The 15,376-nt window shown below is 62.5% G+C and overlaps 1 protein-coding gene across 1 annotated transcript in view; it reads left to right on the top strand.

Moving 5' to 3' along the window:
- Nucleotides 1-200: 200 nt before the first annotated feature.
- Nucleotides 201-15,376, top strand: part of LAMC3 (laminin subunit gamma 3) — a 45,152-nt gene continuing 29,976 nt past the window's right edge. The window contains exons 1-3 of the mRNA XM_056108908.1: nucleotides 201-609; nucleotides 12,122-12,426; nucleotides 14,890-15,020. Of these exons, the coding sequence (XP_055964883.1) occupies nucleotides 201-609; nucleotides 12,122-12,426; nucleotides 14,890-15,020 (845 nt within the window). The remainder of the gene's footprint in view (nucleotides 610-12,121; nucleotides 12,427-14,889; nucleotides 15,021-15,376) is intronic.

Below are 15,376 nucleotides of genomic sequence, written 5' to 3'. Positions count from 1 at the left end.
GGGCAGGGGAGCCGGGCACTCCCCGGCCCGTCCGCCAGGTGGGGTCGGCGCCCAGGGCGGGCCGGGGGGCGCTGCCGCCGCGGGTCCCTCCCCGGTCCCGCCCGCAGGAGGGGCGGGTCCCGGCGCCCCCGAGGAGCGGCGGCGCGGGCGGCGGGCGCGGGGCGCAGAGCGCGTGGTGCTCGGGCGCGGGCAGCATGGTCATGGGCGCGGGCGGCGGGCGCGGGGCGCAGGGCGCGGGCGCGCGGGCACGGGCGCTGCTGGCGCTGCTGGCGCTGCTGGCGCGGGCGGCGGGCGCGGGCATGGACGCGTGCTACGACGGCGCGGGGCGGCCGCAGCGCTGCCTGCCCGAGTTCGAGAACGCGGCGTTCGGCCGGCGGGTGCTGGCGTCGCACACGTGCGGGAACCCCCCCGAGGACTTCTGCCCGCACGTGGGCGCGTCGGGCGCGGGGGCGCAGTGCCAGCGCTGCGACGCGTCGGACCCGAAGCGCCACCACAACGCCACCTACCTCACCGACTTCCACAGCCAGGACGAGAGCACCTGGTGGCAGAGCCCGTCCATGGCCTTCGGGGTGCAGTACCCCAACTCCGTCAACCTCACCCTCCGCCTGGGTAAGCGCCTCCCCGCGCGCCCCGACGGTCCCCGCCGCCGCCCGCCGCGCATGCGGGTGGAAGCGGAGCGCGGGACGGGGACTTGGAGATCGATGAGGGTAGGGAGGCGGGGGTTGGGGGGGAGCCGGGGGGTCTCCCGGACTCTCAAGGCTGTTTGGGGGGAAAGTGGAGAAGGGACCCCTGGGACGGGCCAGCTCTCTCTCTACGGCCGCGGGCCCCCATCGCGGGGAGTCTGGGCCCTCCGAGGTTCCAGGCCGCCCCTCGTGCGTTCCTGGGCACGGAACCCCGCTTGGTGCCTCTGCCACGCGGCAGGAACGCTTTGTTCCCAGGGGACTAAATCCAGAGCCGGCACCCCTTACCTCACCCCTCCCTCCCCATCCACCCATCCCCGCTCTTCACTGCGCCCCAGACTCGCCCTGCCAAGCCCTCCCTCCGCTCAGACTTCTCTCGGGCTCCCTCCCCCAACTTTGAAAACTCAGATTCTTTTTAAAAAAATAGTAATAATAAATAACCCATTCTGACGGCTAAACCTGACCCAGGGCTCTTTCTGGCCCTGGTTTATCCGTGAGCTGGAATATTCTTCCTTTTGTCTCCTGGGGCCCTGCCTGCAGCTGGACCCTGGGCTACGATGTGCCCCACTCCGGGTGCTGCCCCCAGAACCCGCATCCCATCAGGCAGAGGGAAAGAGCGAGGTTCCGAGAGGGCGGGGCCCGGTCCAGCAGTACCCGGCTGCCCAGGACCCAGGGCAGTCTCAGGCACCAACCTGGCCCTCACCCTGACTCCCGGCTCCGGACAGCTGGGAAAACAGGGGGTGCGGTGAGGGTGCAGCTCCTCCGCCACCCCAGCAGGCCAGGGCTCCCCAGGGACTGTCCCCTCGTCCCCTCAGACCACCAGGGGGCTGTTGATGGGGGGGTCTCCTTCCAGGACCGGAAACCGAGTTCTGGGGAGGCTGGGGGAGCTGGCTGGCTGGGGCTGGCAGGACCCCAAGGCCACAGGGGAGGAATGTGGGACGGGGTGGGGGGTGGGGGAGACACGATGTTCCTGGCAGAAGGTGCAGAGCTGGCCGGTGGGGTCCGAGAGTATGGGGGGGGCCCTGGGGGACCATAGTGAGGTGAAAGCAGCAGCTGTGGGAGGGGTCCAGCATCGTGGAGTTGGGGGGTTGTTCCCATTTATCAGAGCTGGTGGAAGGGCAGGGCTGTGTGTGTCTGCGTGTGGCTGGACCCTGGAGCCCCTGAAAGTGTTGGGGGGATGTGGTGGCCGGCTGGGAACCAGGGAGTGTGCAGTTTACACACGCAATCTTCCCTGTTCACACACACCCTCACACACCCCCATACACCCATACACCCATTCCCATTCACACACACACACACACACACACACTCTCATACACTCATTCCTGTTCACACACTCACACTCATTCACCCACACACCCATTCTTGTTTACACACTCACACTCACACACCCACACACCCATTCCTGCCCACGTTCGCATCCATACACTCATTCCGGTGTGCGCACATACACTCATCGGTGGACACACAGGACACCATTCACTGAGTCATGCTCACACATGCTTTCGTGTCCATTCACTCAACTCACGCACATGTCTGTTACATACATGCTCACACATGTACTTACACTCACACCCACTCACTGGATTCACACATACTCATTCACGTTCACACACACGGATGCACACGTGCCTGTGCATGTGTATGGACTCATCCCTTCATGTCACATGTGTGGACCCGCACCCTCCCCGTGTCCGACCCTGCTCTGGTGGCATCGCTCCACCCCTGCTCCGGGCATCAGAACTGAGTGCCATCAGCAGCCTTACCCCAGTGCAGTGCCCAGCTCTGGGGCAGGGTGTGGGTTTCTTGACTCGGGCTGGCCCAGTGCTCCCGGGTATGCCCTACCAGAGTCATGGCTGAGAGCCGCTAAGGCTGAGGCTGTCCTCGGGGTGGCGTCAAGCATCGGCCGGAGGGCACTGGCCCAGCTGGCCCCTGAAAGGGCTCCTGTCCTGGTTTCCACACTCAGGGGGACACCGAGGCCCACAGCGGCTGTACCCGGGCCCTGGGGTGACACTGGGCTCCAGGCTAAACCGAGGCTTGTGCAATAGGGGAGCGAGACCGGCCAGACTGGGGGCGTCCAGGGGCCTGAGCGCCAGCTAGGTGGGCTGGAGGCCTCGTCGCTGGTCTCTGGGCCCTCCTCCCACCCCGGCGGCTCTGCGCCCGCTCCTGATGGCTAGGGCGGTGGCCATGATCCAGGTTTCTGGGGGAACGAGGTGAAGGCCGGAGAGGGGCCCGGTCGGCCCGCGTGGAGGTCAGTCGTTTCCCAGCCCCTGCGGGCTGCAGACATCTGTTCTAAATCCCCCCAGCCTTCCTGCCTGGATGAAAGGCACCAGCGGGGTGTGGCCGCTCCCAGCCTCACCGCCACTGAGGCCTGAGACGTGGGAAGGCCAGGCAGGGGTGGGGGCGGGAGTCGGTACCTCCTGTCCAGGGTCACTAGATAGGGCTGAGCCCCGGGACGGGACATGGGAAGGCTGGGCAGGGGTGGGGGCAGGGAGTCGGCACCTCCCATCCAGTGTCACTCTCCCTTCATAGATAGGGCTGAGCCCCGGGAACCGGCGTGACCAGAATGCTCTCCCAGAGTCAGCCGCCCCGATGGCCATCAGGGCCCGGGGCCGACCGGAAGGGCCTGGCTTCCGGGGAACCAGGAGGGGCTACCTCAGCTCTGGGTTCGGGTATCCCTCCCAGGGTGCGGGGATGGAACTAGCTTCACACACGCAAAGCACGTGCTCCACCTCTTCTCCCAGCTCTGTTTTGGGTGTTTAAGAACCTTCTGGAAGCGCAGACAGACCCCTGAGTCCCTGAGCCCTGCATTTGGGGGAGTCCCAGGAGGGAGGGTCACCTTCTCCACCCCCACCCGCCCCCGCTTCCTGCAGGCAGAGTTTGTTCAGGGCCGTGGACCTCACGCCCCCTCCAAGCAGACGGGCCCAGAGGGGCCGGGGCTGATTCTGGACGGGGAGGGAACTCTGTGTCCCCAGGAGGGCCGGAGTGCAGGGGACAGCGTGGGCCAGTCCCGGCTGGGGGCTCTAGCGTCCGGCAGCCCTAGCCAAGCCCAGGGCCAGCCGGGTCTCCTGCCGAGTGGGCGGCCGTGTTTGGGCTGGCCCGAGCCGCGGCTGGGGGCCAAGACCTCCTTCCCTCTCCCTGGGGGTTCTGGCTGGAACATGGCGCCCGGGGAGATCAGGGGTCAAGGCCACGGCTGGCTGTTCCCCACCCACAGAGGCAGCCCCCGCAGAGCCCCTGGCTCCCCGCCCAAGTCTGGCTTCCCAGGACTATGCAGGAGGGCCAGGCTGGGGGATGCTGCCATCGGCCTGCTGGCGTCCAGCCCCAACTGCCCACCTCCCCGCCCCTGCAGTCATGAGTGGACTGGAGCATTGTCTCTTGCCTCTTGGCCTAGTCCTGCACCTTTGTGCCGGACTCTCATTCATAAACAGACTTAACCATTGTCTGCAGTGTGCCCCACTCAGAGGTCACCTCCTCCAGGAAGCCTTCGGGCATCCATCCTCCCCGTCCCAGCATAGATCTAATGCACTGAGCTCTGTGCGTGCCCAGTGCGTGGCCAGTTCCGAGCTGCTAGAGAAGATGCGTGCTTCCCCCCAACTCCCCTGCACCCCATGGTAAATTGCATCCTCGGGATGGAGTGAACCACCACCTTTGGCGTCTGCTGCCCGGGCTCCCCCTCGTGCTCTGCGGACATTGGCTCAGGAAGGATCGTGCATGCAGGGAAACTGAGGCACCATCGTGTTTCAGGCTTGTGCCTGGCTAACCTGGAGGAGGTCGGGTCGGATGTTTTGCTGGAAGCTGGGGTGGGGTGGGGGGCTGGGTGCTGGCCTGCAGCCTAACTCGGTCCCCCCTGGAACAAGGGACTGAGAGCAGGAGCCCCTCAGCCCCTCACCTCTGGGCCATGCAGCCTCACCCATCCTCCTCCTGAGCCCAACACCCTGCCCCTCCCCATGGTCAGCGGCCACTTAGGGAGCCTGGGCTGCGGGCTTGAAGGCACTGTGTTCCCGGCAGCGCCGTTCCCACCCGCTGGGGCAGGGACCCCCACCCCACCCCACCCTACCAGGAAGCCAGGACTCGAACCCCTGCAGTCAGGATCTGAGTCACAGAGACACCCGCAGGCGTGGTGCATGCGAGAGAAACCAGACCCCAGCCGGTGATCCCCTAAGACCCTCTTATCTCCCGCGATGTCAGAATCAAAGCGAGGAGTCTGGGGGTGCCGGCCTGGGGCCGGGAAAGGGACCGTGTCTCACGGGAATGAGTCGTCCGGGGAAGATGAAGAGGGCGCGGGCGGCGAGGGCGGGGCATTTGCACAGCCGCCAGCGTGTTTCACCGCTGGACACGCGCTGCCGTGGCCACGAGGGGGACATCCGCGTGCCTGTGGGAAGATGAGATCCGCCGGGTGGCCGGGCGAGGGCTGGAGCACAGACCTCGCGTGTGGCAGCCATGGGTGCTCCCACTGCACCCCATGGGCCTCCGAGGCAGTACAGTACCCAGAGTTTCAGTCTCCCCCTCTACAGCCGGAAGCGGCTGGGCTCAGCCACGCGCTTCCTGTGCAGGCGCCCTGGACTCAATCCCCGGCACCAAAGGAACAAGAAAATCCCGGCCAGATGCCCTCCGGAGCCTCGGAGCCAGCCTCTGCCGCGTCACTGGACCCTTCTCTGGAATATTCTGTGTCATCCCTCCTTTCCCTCACCCCCCTCCGCCCCACGCCAGGGCCGGGCTGTTTTGCAATGGCCTTCGGGGTCCGGCGGGCTCACTGGGAAAATGTGTCCTTGATTTGCCACCGTCACATTACTTGGGTCGGACCTCGGAATTCCCAGCACAAACCTAGTGGCCGGTCAACTCCCGGGCGCCTGGTGGTGCTGCCCAGGGCCAGGGAGGCTGATGGATGGAGCCGGTGTCCGGGCTCCTGGTGTAGAGATGAGAACATGGGGCTGCAGGCTGCACCCAGATTCGATCTCTGGCACCCCACACGGTCCCCCGAGTCTGCCAGGAGAGATTCCTGAGCACAGAGCCAGGAGTGAGCCCTGAGCACTGCCGGGTGTGACCCAACCCGTGCCCCCATAAAACCAAAAAAAATGGGCTAGAGCGAGCACAGAGCGGAAACACTGCTAACACGCAGCCCCCCGGGGTTCGAGCCCCTAAACCTGAGAACGGCGGGGGCGTGGCCCGAAATAGACCCACAGATCAAAGCCCCGACGTGAGCCCGGTCCTGTCAGGGGGCCGAGTGCTGGCGTCTGGGACGGTGGTCTCGGGGACCCTCCGGCTCCGCATGAGAGCCGCTGAGTTTTGCCCTGACAGGAGGCAGGTGTGTGTGGGGGGGGTACGGCCGCCCTCCCCAAGTGCCCAGGCGGCATCCAGCCTGCTCGGTCCCCACCCTGCTCCCGACGCCCCAGCCCACTGCTCCCCAGATGGCTCCAATTAAAGGGCTTTGTTTTGTTTCTGTTTTCCCAAAATATGCCTCTCGGCTCCATTAGGAACGGCTCTGCCGGCCAGTCGGTGCCGGATGTGGGCCGGCCGGGTTTCGAAGCTGCCCCCGTGTCACTCCTGACAGCCTCCACGTCCCAGCTGGTGGGCAAGGACAGCTCAGGCGGTGTTGCTGGGGGTGGGGGGGGAGGGCCTCCGGCACCCTCCTCGGGGAAGCCCCTTCTCCCTGGGCACCCTCCAAAGGGAGCTAGTCGGGGCGGGAGGTAGCCCTGGGGACACACAAGCCTGCCGTGTCCTGGGTGACCTTGAGAGTTCTTTTCTCCTGTGAGCCTCCGGCTTCTCATCTGTACAATGGGTGCAATGAACACGGGACTGTTCGCTGCCCTTGGTGCTGGCTGGAGACGTGTGGCCTCATGGGGGTCCCAAGGTGAGGGGCGGCGCAGAGGTGCAGATGTTTCGTCTGCTCCACCCAGCATGCGTTTTCGGGGTGTTCACTGAGCAGAGGACCCGCCCCCGGTCCCCAGGGGATCACAGACCTGTGGGCAAGAGGGTGGAGGAGCAGGAGGAGGAGTCCAGGGGGCTGGAGAGCGAGGCACACACAGGGGCAGCGCCCCGCTTGGGTAGGAGAGAACACAGATGCTGGGAGCCCCCAGTGAGGAGAGGGAACCGCATTCTGCAGAGGGAAGGGCGCGCTGCCCCAGTTCCCTCTGGGAAATGACGTTTTGGTTCAGCGTTTCTGTGGGGAACGCGGCTGCCCAGTGTGGTGGGCCTGGAATTGGCAGGCGTCTGAGCAAAGGAAGACCTGGGTCTGAGAAGAAACGCAGAAGGTCTGGGTGGGACTGGAAGGCTGGGACCCTCCCCAGCCCTGGGCGCCTTTGGCAGGAACCTTTGCCTGGAGAGACAGTATGGGGGATTGCGCTCGGCTCAGACCCTGGTGCTCTGATCTCCAGAACCGCACATGGTTTCCGAGCACCTCCAGGAATGACCCCTGAGCACAGAGCCGGGAAGAAGCCCTGCGTACCGCCAGGCGTGGCCCCCAAGCCCAGAGGAAGAGCCCCCTGCCGTCTTCCCCCTCTAGCTCATTCACTGTTGTGACCAGTTTTGTTTGTGTGTGTTTTGGTTTTGGGGGTTCTTTTTCTTAGATTTTTGGGCCACCCTCAGCAATGCTCAGGGGTGACTCCTGGCTCTGTGCTCAGGAATCACTCCTGGTTCAACGTGGGGGACCCTATGGGATGCCGGGGATCGAACCCAGGTCGACCTTGTGCAAGGTAGACGCCCTCCCCGCTGTGCTCTGGCTCTGGCCCCTGGTGACACCTTCTGGGCTGTGTGTCTGGGAGGTGTTAGTTTGTCTCTGACCCATTCCCCCTCCCCCACCCCATTTACCTCCAAAGCGACACTTGCTGAGGCTTTGCGTGGGGTCCCCAACCCACAGGGCGCTTCCCCCTCCCGCCCCCAGCGGCCCTCTCAAAGGCTCTGGGCTCCCTTCCCTTGGACGTCTGCTGGGGGGGGGGGGGCGCAAGTGCTCATCTTGACCAAGCCCCACCTGCTCCCTGCAGAAGCCACCAGCAATGCGCTCTGTGCCCCACACATGCTTCCTTTTAGGACTCTCGAGGGCGGGGGGCGCCAGGGCCAGGCTCTGAGAAACATCTGAGAACCTGGCACGGGGCGATGGCACTCTTGGGTTTTTTTCCCAGTTTTTAAATGAAAACAAGCTTCCTGAGAAATTTGGGAGAAAACAGAACAACTGAACTGGGAAAGAAAGGCCCCCACCGCCCCATCGTCCTCTATCGAGTGGCCCGCGGAGGCTTTGGTGGGGGTTCTGGGGGGGGGGTGTGTATTTTCATGCCGCACCCCCCCCCCTCCGCAGCCCCGACTCAGGCTGCCCCTGACTCAGACTTCCCTGCTCCCGGGCCACGGGGTGATGGCAGGAGCTTTGATGAGCCGGAGAATTTACGCTCTCGGGAGATGCTGACATTCCAACTTGTTTCACTTGTATGAAAAACGCCCCTTGGGCAGCTTCGTGCTGGGGGTTCTCTCCTTGACTCGAGGCCCAGCGTGGGAGCGGGTGACCACAGGCCCGGGACACTTGCACGGTGTAGCCTCGGTGTCGCCACCCGCCTCCCCGGCCCTCCCAATCCCCTTTTGTTGTGGTGAAACACACAGCAGGGACCAGTTACCCGCGGGGCCTCGCAGGCTCTCTGCAGGAAGGAAGGCGTCCTGGGCTTGGACCCCCACCCAAACCTCCAGCTGAGAGCTCTGTCCTTGCCCCAGCTGACTCTGGGGCCCGCCTGCCTGCCTCACACCCTGTCCCCTCTGCCTCAATGGCCTAGGCACTCCAGGAAGCCACCTGCGGGCGCGATCAGAGTTTTGTCCTGCGGTTTGTCCTTTGGTAATGCTTGTTTCAGTTGAGTTGGGAGCAGAAGTGTGCTCTGCGTGCCCAGAGCTGCTGGGCTGCCCGCTGCCCATCCCCCCTCGAGACCCCAGTCTCTGTGCTCTCTGGGGGTCCGTCCAGAGCACGAGGGCTGGACCATCAGGGAACACTCACCTTCTCGGGGGCTACTGAGCTTTCTCCCTGTGGGAATGTTTCTTCTGTGCCCTGCAGCCCTGGAGGAGTGGGCGTTGTTTTGTCCAGCACCTTGAGAACAAAAACTTGATGCTATCTTTTATATATATATTAATTTTTGCTTTGAAGGCCACCCAGCACCTTATTCGCTATCTCCCTGGCCCCAGAACAGTCACTTGAATGAAAGCGATGTCTAATTTTTAAAGTACAGCTCACAGACTTCCGGAAATCCAAGCCCTCCTATAATGCAGCTGTTTAAAGTGTCCCGGGTCCGAGAGATTGTGCAGTGAGCCAGGTGCTTGTCTTGCACGCACTCAGCCCTGGTTTGACCCCTGGCACCACGCAAGGTCCTCAGAGCACTTCTAAAAGAGATCCCTGAGCACAGAGCCGGGAGTAAGTCCCGAGCACTGCTGGGTGCTTTTACACAAAAAAAATATAAATAAAATCCCTAAGGCCCGGAGCAATAGAACAGAAAGGAAGACGCAACCAACCCAGGTTCCATCCCTGGTATCCCATAGAGTCCCCGAGTACCGCCAGGAGTGATTCCTTTTTTTTTTTGGCTTTTTGGGTCACACCCGGCGATGCACAGGGGTTACTCCTGGCTCTGCACTCAGGAATTACCCCTGGCGGTGCTCAGGGGATCATATGGGATGCTGGGAATCGAACCGGGGTCGGCCGCATGCAAGGCAAACGCCCTACCCGGTGTGCTATTGCTCCAGCCCCCAGGAGTGATTCCTGAGTGCAGAGGCAGGAGTAACCCCTGAGCATTGCCGGGTGTGACCCAAAAGCCAAAAAGAAAAAAAAAAATCCCTAAAGTATGCAGTTTAATGGTGCTCAGACTTACACAGCTCTGCACCCAGCCCACCATCTGTTTCAGAATAGTTTCCTCTCCCTGCCCCCCAGAAACAGTGCCCATTGAGCGGTCTGCCCTCCCCCGGCCCTGAGCAGCCACTAATTTTCCTTCTGTCTCAGTGGATTTTCCTGCTGGCGACATTTCCTGTAAGGCAGACCATGCGCCTGTGCCCGCGGCCCCTCTCCCCCTGTGTGCAGGATCCCCCACGTTGCCTCGCCCTGCCGCGTCTGCGCTTCCCACGCTGGTTCCCGGTGTGGCTCCGGCGTCCGGGAATGAGGGGTGTGCCCCCCCCCCACCCAGGCAGGATGGTGGCGTTTCCCAGGGCCTCACCGCACAGGCATCGCTGCGCCCCCGTCACTCCGTGCTGGTGCTGAGGTCACAGATAGCCTGGAGGGCTTTGATGTTGGGTCTTGTCACCGGCTCACAATCTTCTCCTGTGGGAAGACTGGGTGGGAGGCGCTCACAGCCCCCTCCTCCGCCCCCCCCTGCGCTTCTCCTGGCAGCTCTTGGCCAGCCCGAGGGTCAATGCAAGGGCCAGGGGGTGTGGTGCTGCTCAGGGCCCTTTGGAGCTGGGGGTCTCCTGAGTCACCCCCCCAGGCCACACCCAGTGGTACTGGAGGGTCCGTGTGGGCCCAGGGCACAAACCTGCATTGGCCGCCGCGTGTGCTGTTAGCGCGCTCAGCCCATGCCGCCCCACCGCCTTTGTTTCCTCTGCTCAAGGGTCTGCTTAGCTCTTTTTGTTGTTGTTGTTGTTTTTTAATTTTTATTAGTCAAACACCATGAGGTACAGTTGTAGACTTACAAATTTTTGTGCTTGGGTTTCAGTTATACAATGATCGAGTACCCATCCCTCCACCAGTGCCCGTTCTCCACCACCACTGATCCCAGTATCCCTCCCACCCCCATCCCCCCATCCCACCCTGCCTCTGTGGCAGGGCATTCCCTTTTGTTCTCTCTCTCCTTTTGGGTGCTGTGGTTTGCAAAAGAGGCATTGAGTGGCCATCATGTTCGGTCTATAGTCTACTTTCAGCGTGCATCTCCCATCCTGGGAGGATCCTCCCAACACCCTTTACTTGGTGCTCCCTTCTCTCTCTGAGCTGCCTTTTCCCCTAGCATGTGCATCTGGCCTCCAAGCCATGGCGTGAACCTCCTGGTACTTATCTCGACTATTCTTGGGTGTTAGTCTCCTATTTTGTTACTTTATGTTCCCCAGATGAATGCAATCTTTCTATGTCTGTCCCTGTCTTTCTGACTCATTTCGCTTAACATGATACTTTCCATGTAGTACCACTTGTATGTAAATTTCATGACTTCATCTTTTCTAACAGCTACATAGTACTCCATTGTGTAGATGTACCAGAGTTTCTTTAACCAGTCATCTGTTCTCGGGCACTCAGGTTTTTTCCGGATTCTAGCTATTGTAAACAGTGCTGCAGTGAACAAACAAGTGCAGATGTCACTTCGATTGTACCTTTTTGCCTCTCTGGGATGTATTCCCAGGAGTGGGATTGCTTAGCTCTTGGCTCTTTTTGCCATTTGTGATGGAGCTGAAAAGCTCCTGTGTTCCAGATGGTTCTCGGCAGCACTAGTGGGCACTGCTGGCCTTCCTCCACTCCCCTGGGGAGGGGAACGAAGAAACCCAGGATGCGCAGGGGCTATGTGGTATGGGGGCGGGGGGGCTCCCAGCTGGCGGGGGTCAGTGACCGGAAAGTTGTGTGAAGGCCGCCGGGGTCCTGAGGAGCTAGAGGCTTTGTCCCTTATCCCCCCCAGCCTCCCACCCCACGTCCCCTCCACCGCACCTGCCTCCCCTGGTCCCGCCTCCCAGATAGCGGTGGTCTTGCGGGATCTGTGTCTGAGATCCTTGACCTTGGGGTCACACCTGTGAGGGTGGATGAGGGTCTTGTGACACTGCTGGGCCAGAGTGGATGGTACGGGGGGACTTTGACTGGGCAGCAAGGACAGAGCCAGTGAAAGGCCAGGCCAGTGGGGCCGAGGAGGGGACCCCTGGGAGGCCCGGGGAGGGGCTTCCCACGTGCCAGTGGTGCAGGGAGGAGGCGGGGCGGGGCGGGTTCTGTTGAGTGGCCCCAAGAAGCTGAATGGCAGTGGACTGAGGGTCCAGGGTAGGTGGGGCTGTGGGAATAGGATGAAGAATAAGCCCCCCTGGACCCCGCCAGGAGAAACTGGGGTCAGAGGAATCAGGCAGAAGCTGGGGGCTAGAAAGGCCCAGGGTCATGGCATCAGGATGCCAGGGACTTAGAACAGAAATGCCTGGACCCCTAGGCCGGGGGCCACCAGAGGGCATGAGCCCCACCTACCCTGGACCTCATCTGCCTTGTTGGGGCCAAGGAAACTGGTTGTTGAGGGGTGTGGCCGCAGCCTGAAGCTGGCAGCAAGAGACGGCCTGGAGTGGGTGGATGCAGGTTCCTGGAAAGGGTCAGCATTGCCCATGCCCGTGCCTGGCAGGCACTGCTAATGGACCAGCAGCCCCTGCAGGCATCACCAATGGATGGCCGAGTCCTGCGCTGTCCAGGGCAGTATCCCCAGCAAGTTCCCGCCACGCCCCGCCCCTGCCTTCTGCTAAGGTGTTCCGTGACCCCACAGGCAAAGCCTATGAGATCACCTACGTGAGGCTGAAGTTCCACACCAGTCGGCCCGAGAGCTTCGCCATCTACAAGCGCAGCCGGGAGGGAGGCCCGTGGGAGCCGTACCAGTACTACAGCGCCTCGTGCCAGCGCACCTACGGCAAGCCGGACAGGCAGCTCCTGCGGCGCGGCGAGGACGAGCGCGTGGCCTTCTGCACGTCCGAGTTCAGCGACATCTCCCCGCTGAGCGGCGGCAATGTGGCATTCTCCACGCTGGAGGGCCGGCCCAGCGCCTACAACTTCGAGGACAGCCCCACGTTGCAGGTGACCGTGGAGCGGGGCTGCGGGGCTGCGGCTGGGGGTCCACACTCCGGGCCACAGACGGCCTTCGGATTTTCTCGTGTGTTTTGCATACGGCAGACCCAAGTTGTATCCCCGGCATCCCGTCTGGTCCCCTGAGCACCACCGGTGCAGAGCCAGGAGTAGCCCCCTGAGAATCCCTGGGTGTGACCCAAAACCAACCCAACAAACAAAAATTTAAAAAGAAGATCGGGGGCTGGAGTGATAGCACAGCGGGTAGGGCATTTGTCTTGCACGTAGTCAACCCCGGTTCAAATCCCAGCATCCCATCTGGTCCCCCGAGCGCCACCAGGAGTAATTTCTGAGTGCAGAGCCAGGAGTAAGCCCTGTGCATTGCTGGGTGTGACCCAAAAAGATAAAGAAAAAAAAAAAAAAGATCAGGGCCATGAGCCTGCCTTGGAAGAGTAGGTAGGCACTTGCCTTGCACATGGCAGACCTAGGTTTGTCCTCGGCATCCCATTTGATCCACCCAGCCCCTCCTGGAGTGATCCCTGAGCCAGGAGTAACCCCTGAGTATCTCTGAGTGTGGCCCCCCCAAACAGTCAGAATCAGAGCTGAGGTGCCCCCGAGGGCCACGCCACACGTTTGCTGCTTCTGGCAGTGTCCCTGTCTGCCCAGAGGCCCGGCAGCCTTTGCTGTGACCGTTACCAGTGGGTCTAGCCCAGGTCCAGTGCACTGGACCTTCTGTTTGTACCCACGTCCCCTTGAGGGCGTTGGGATTGCCCCCAGCAACCCCGCCAACCTCCCAGCACCTATCCTGGTGTCTCAAGGAGCTTTTTGGTTTGTTTTGTTCTGGGGTCACACCTAGCAGTTTTTCCCTTGTTTCTGCATCAGGAATAGCTCCTGGTAGAGTACCGGGACCATATGGGGCACCAGGGATCGAACCCAGGTCGGCCAAGTGAGAGGCAAACATCCTCCCTGCTGAACTATCTCGCTCTGGCCCATCAGGGATAGTTTTGATCTCTTACAACGGCCACTGTCTCGGCACACGGACAGGGCAGGTCGTGACCCCCAGACAGATGCAGGGTCCCCACAGGGGACAACCCCCAAGTCACTACTTGCTGGACCCCACTGTGATGGCACCACCCTGGGGGAAGACTCAGGAATCAGGAGACCCAGGGAGACAAGCCTGAACCCCAGCTCCTTCATGCACCAGAAGATGCCCCCTGGAGACACCCCCTGGCTGGTCCTCACTGTCCCCGTGTGCAAAGTATCCCTATGTGTGGCCTTGAGCTGTGACTCAGAGACTTAGAGCCTCTTGGGCTGGGAGTGTGGGGTCCCATCCCCAACCTCGTCTCCTTGATCCGCACCACTGGGTCGGGGGAAGGTGGACCCCCACACCCAGGCTGCATTTACTTTATGCAGTTTGAGGGGTTGGTGGTGCTCAGGGCTCACTCCTGGCTCTCAGGAGTCACTGTGGTGTGCAAGACAAGCGCCTTCCCGGCCGTGCCGAGCTGCTCTGTAAGAGACCCCTGAAGGCTGCCCCCTGAGGAGCAAGCCAGGGGCTCTCCGAACTCAGCGCAGGGTCCCCACCCTGGGCTTCTCAACCCTCTCTCCAGGGCTGGGGTCCGAGCATGGAGGGGTGGAGCTGGGAGGGGGAGCCGGGTGCCCTCCGGCCCGAGTCACGCTGAGACCGAGACAGACTGTGGCAGGAGTTTATTTTCTGTCCTGATGAGGGTGATTGCTAAACCCTGGGCTCCTGGACAGAATTAAAATGCCGATTAAGATTCAGCGGGAGCTACCTCTGATTATAGCAGCAGGCGGGTGGGAGTGTCGGCTGCCCGGGGCCTCCCCGCACCTCTGCCTCCCCCTGGGAAGCAACTCGCCAGCCCTCTGCAGGAGTTTATCTGGGGCTGGGGGCTGGGCGGGAGCTGTTGCTAGGAGCCCCCAGCCCTGCTCCTGGGACTCAGGATACAGACACCCACCGCCCCCTTGGGCCTGTCTGTGGGTGCTCGAGCCATAGCCCACGAGGAGCTTACAAAGCGGGGGGCCTCTGCACCCCAGCCCGGCCCAGCGGGGAGGAAGGGAGCAGAAATGGCCACCATTGTACCCGAGTAAACTGAGGGTGTGGGAGGAGCTGTAGGGGGTGAACCGCCATGGTGGGCGGCTCTGAGCACGTGGGTCACTGAGCCAGACCCTGTGCTGACCTGAGGGGAGGTGCTGACCGTGGCTGTCCTCCCATGAGCCCTGGACAGAAGGACACAGAAGGAAAGTCCAGGACATTGTGTAATTTCCTCCATGCTGTCCGGCCCATCCATGACCTGGCCCCCGGGTCTGGCTCGCCAGGCAGCACATGCTCCTGCCAGTGCCTGCATCGGCGGCGTTTGGCCCCGCGGAGTCTGTGCCCGGGGCCCCCCAGCCCTGGCTGGATGCGCCTCGTGGCCAGGCCAGCTGACGCCCCTGTCCCCCCAACCCCGCCGCCCCCAGGAGTGGGTCACCAGCACCGAGCTCCGCATCTCCCTGGACCGGCTCAACACATTCGGAGACGACATCTTCAAGGACCCCCGCGTCCTCCAGTCCTACTACTACGCCATCACCGACTTCGCCGTGGGCGGCAGGTGGGCAGGGCCCGGGGAGGAAGTGGCTGCGCCTGGGGGCGGGACACCGGGAGCTTGTCTTGTTGGGGGACACACCCCGCAGTGCTCAGGGCTGCCTCCTGGCTCTGCGCTCAGAGGACCGACCACAGAGGGTGCCAGGGATCGAACCCAGGTCGGCCACTGCCAAGCAAGCGTCCTCCCGCTGTGTGATAGATAGCTCTGGCCCCTGCAGGAGCTTGTTTCCGGGCCTGCCCGAACCCTGTCCCCAGGCCAGACTGGGTGCTCTGGGGACCCCGGGCTCTATGCCTTGGTGTCCGCCCCCCCCACCCGCCATCCCTCATTTGTGCCCCGTGACTCTGTGTTCCTGCTTTGAGGAA

The sequence above is a fragment of the Sorex fumeus genome, unplaced genomic scaffold, assembly GCF_029834395.1.
Source record: "Sorex fumeus unplaced genomic scaffold, SorFum_2.1 ptg000233l, whole genome shotgun sequence".
Taxonomy (NCBI): domain Eukaryota; kingdom Metazoa; phylum Chordata; class Mammalia; order Eulipotyphla; family Soricidae; genus Sorex; species Sorex fumeus.
The sequence above is the reverse complement of the archived record's forward strand: the minus strand, read 5'-3'. Positions and strand labels throughout refer to the sequence as shown.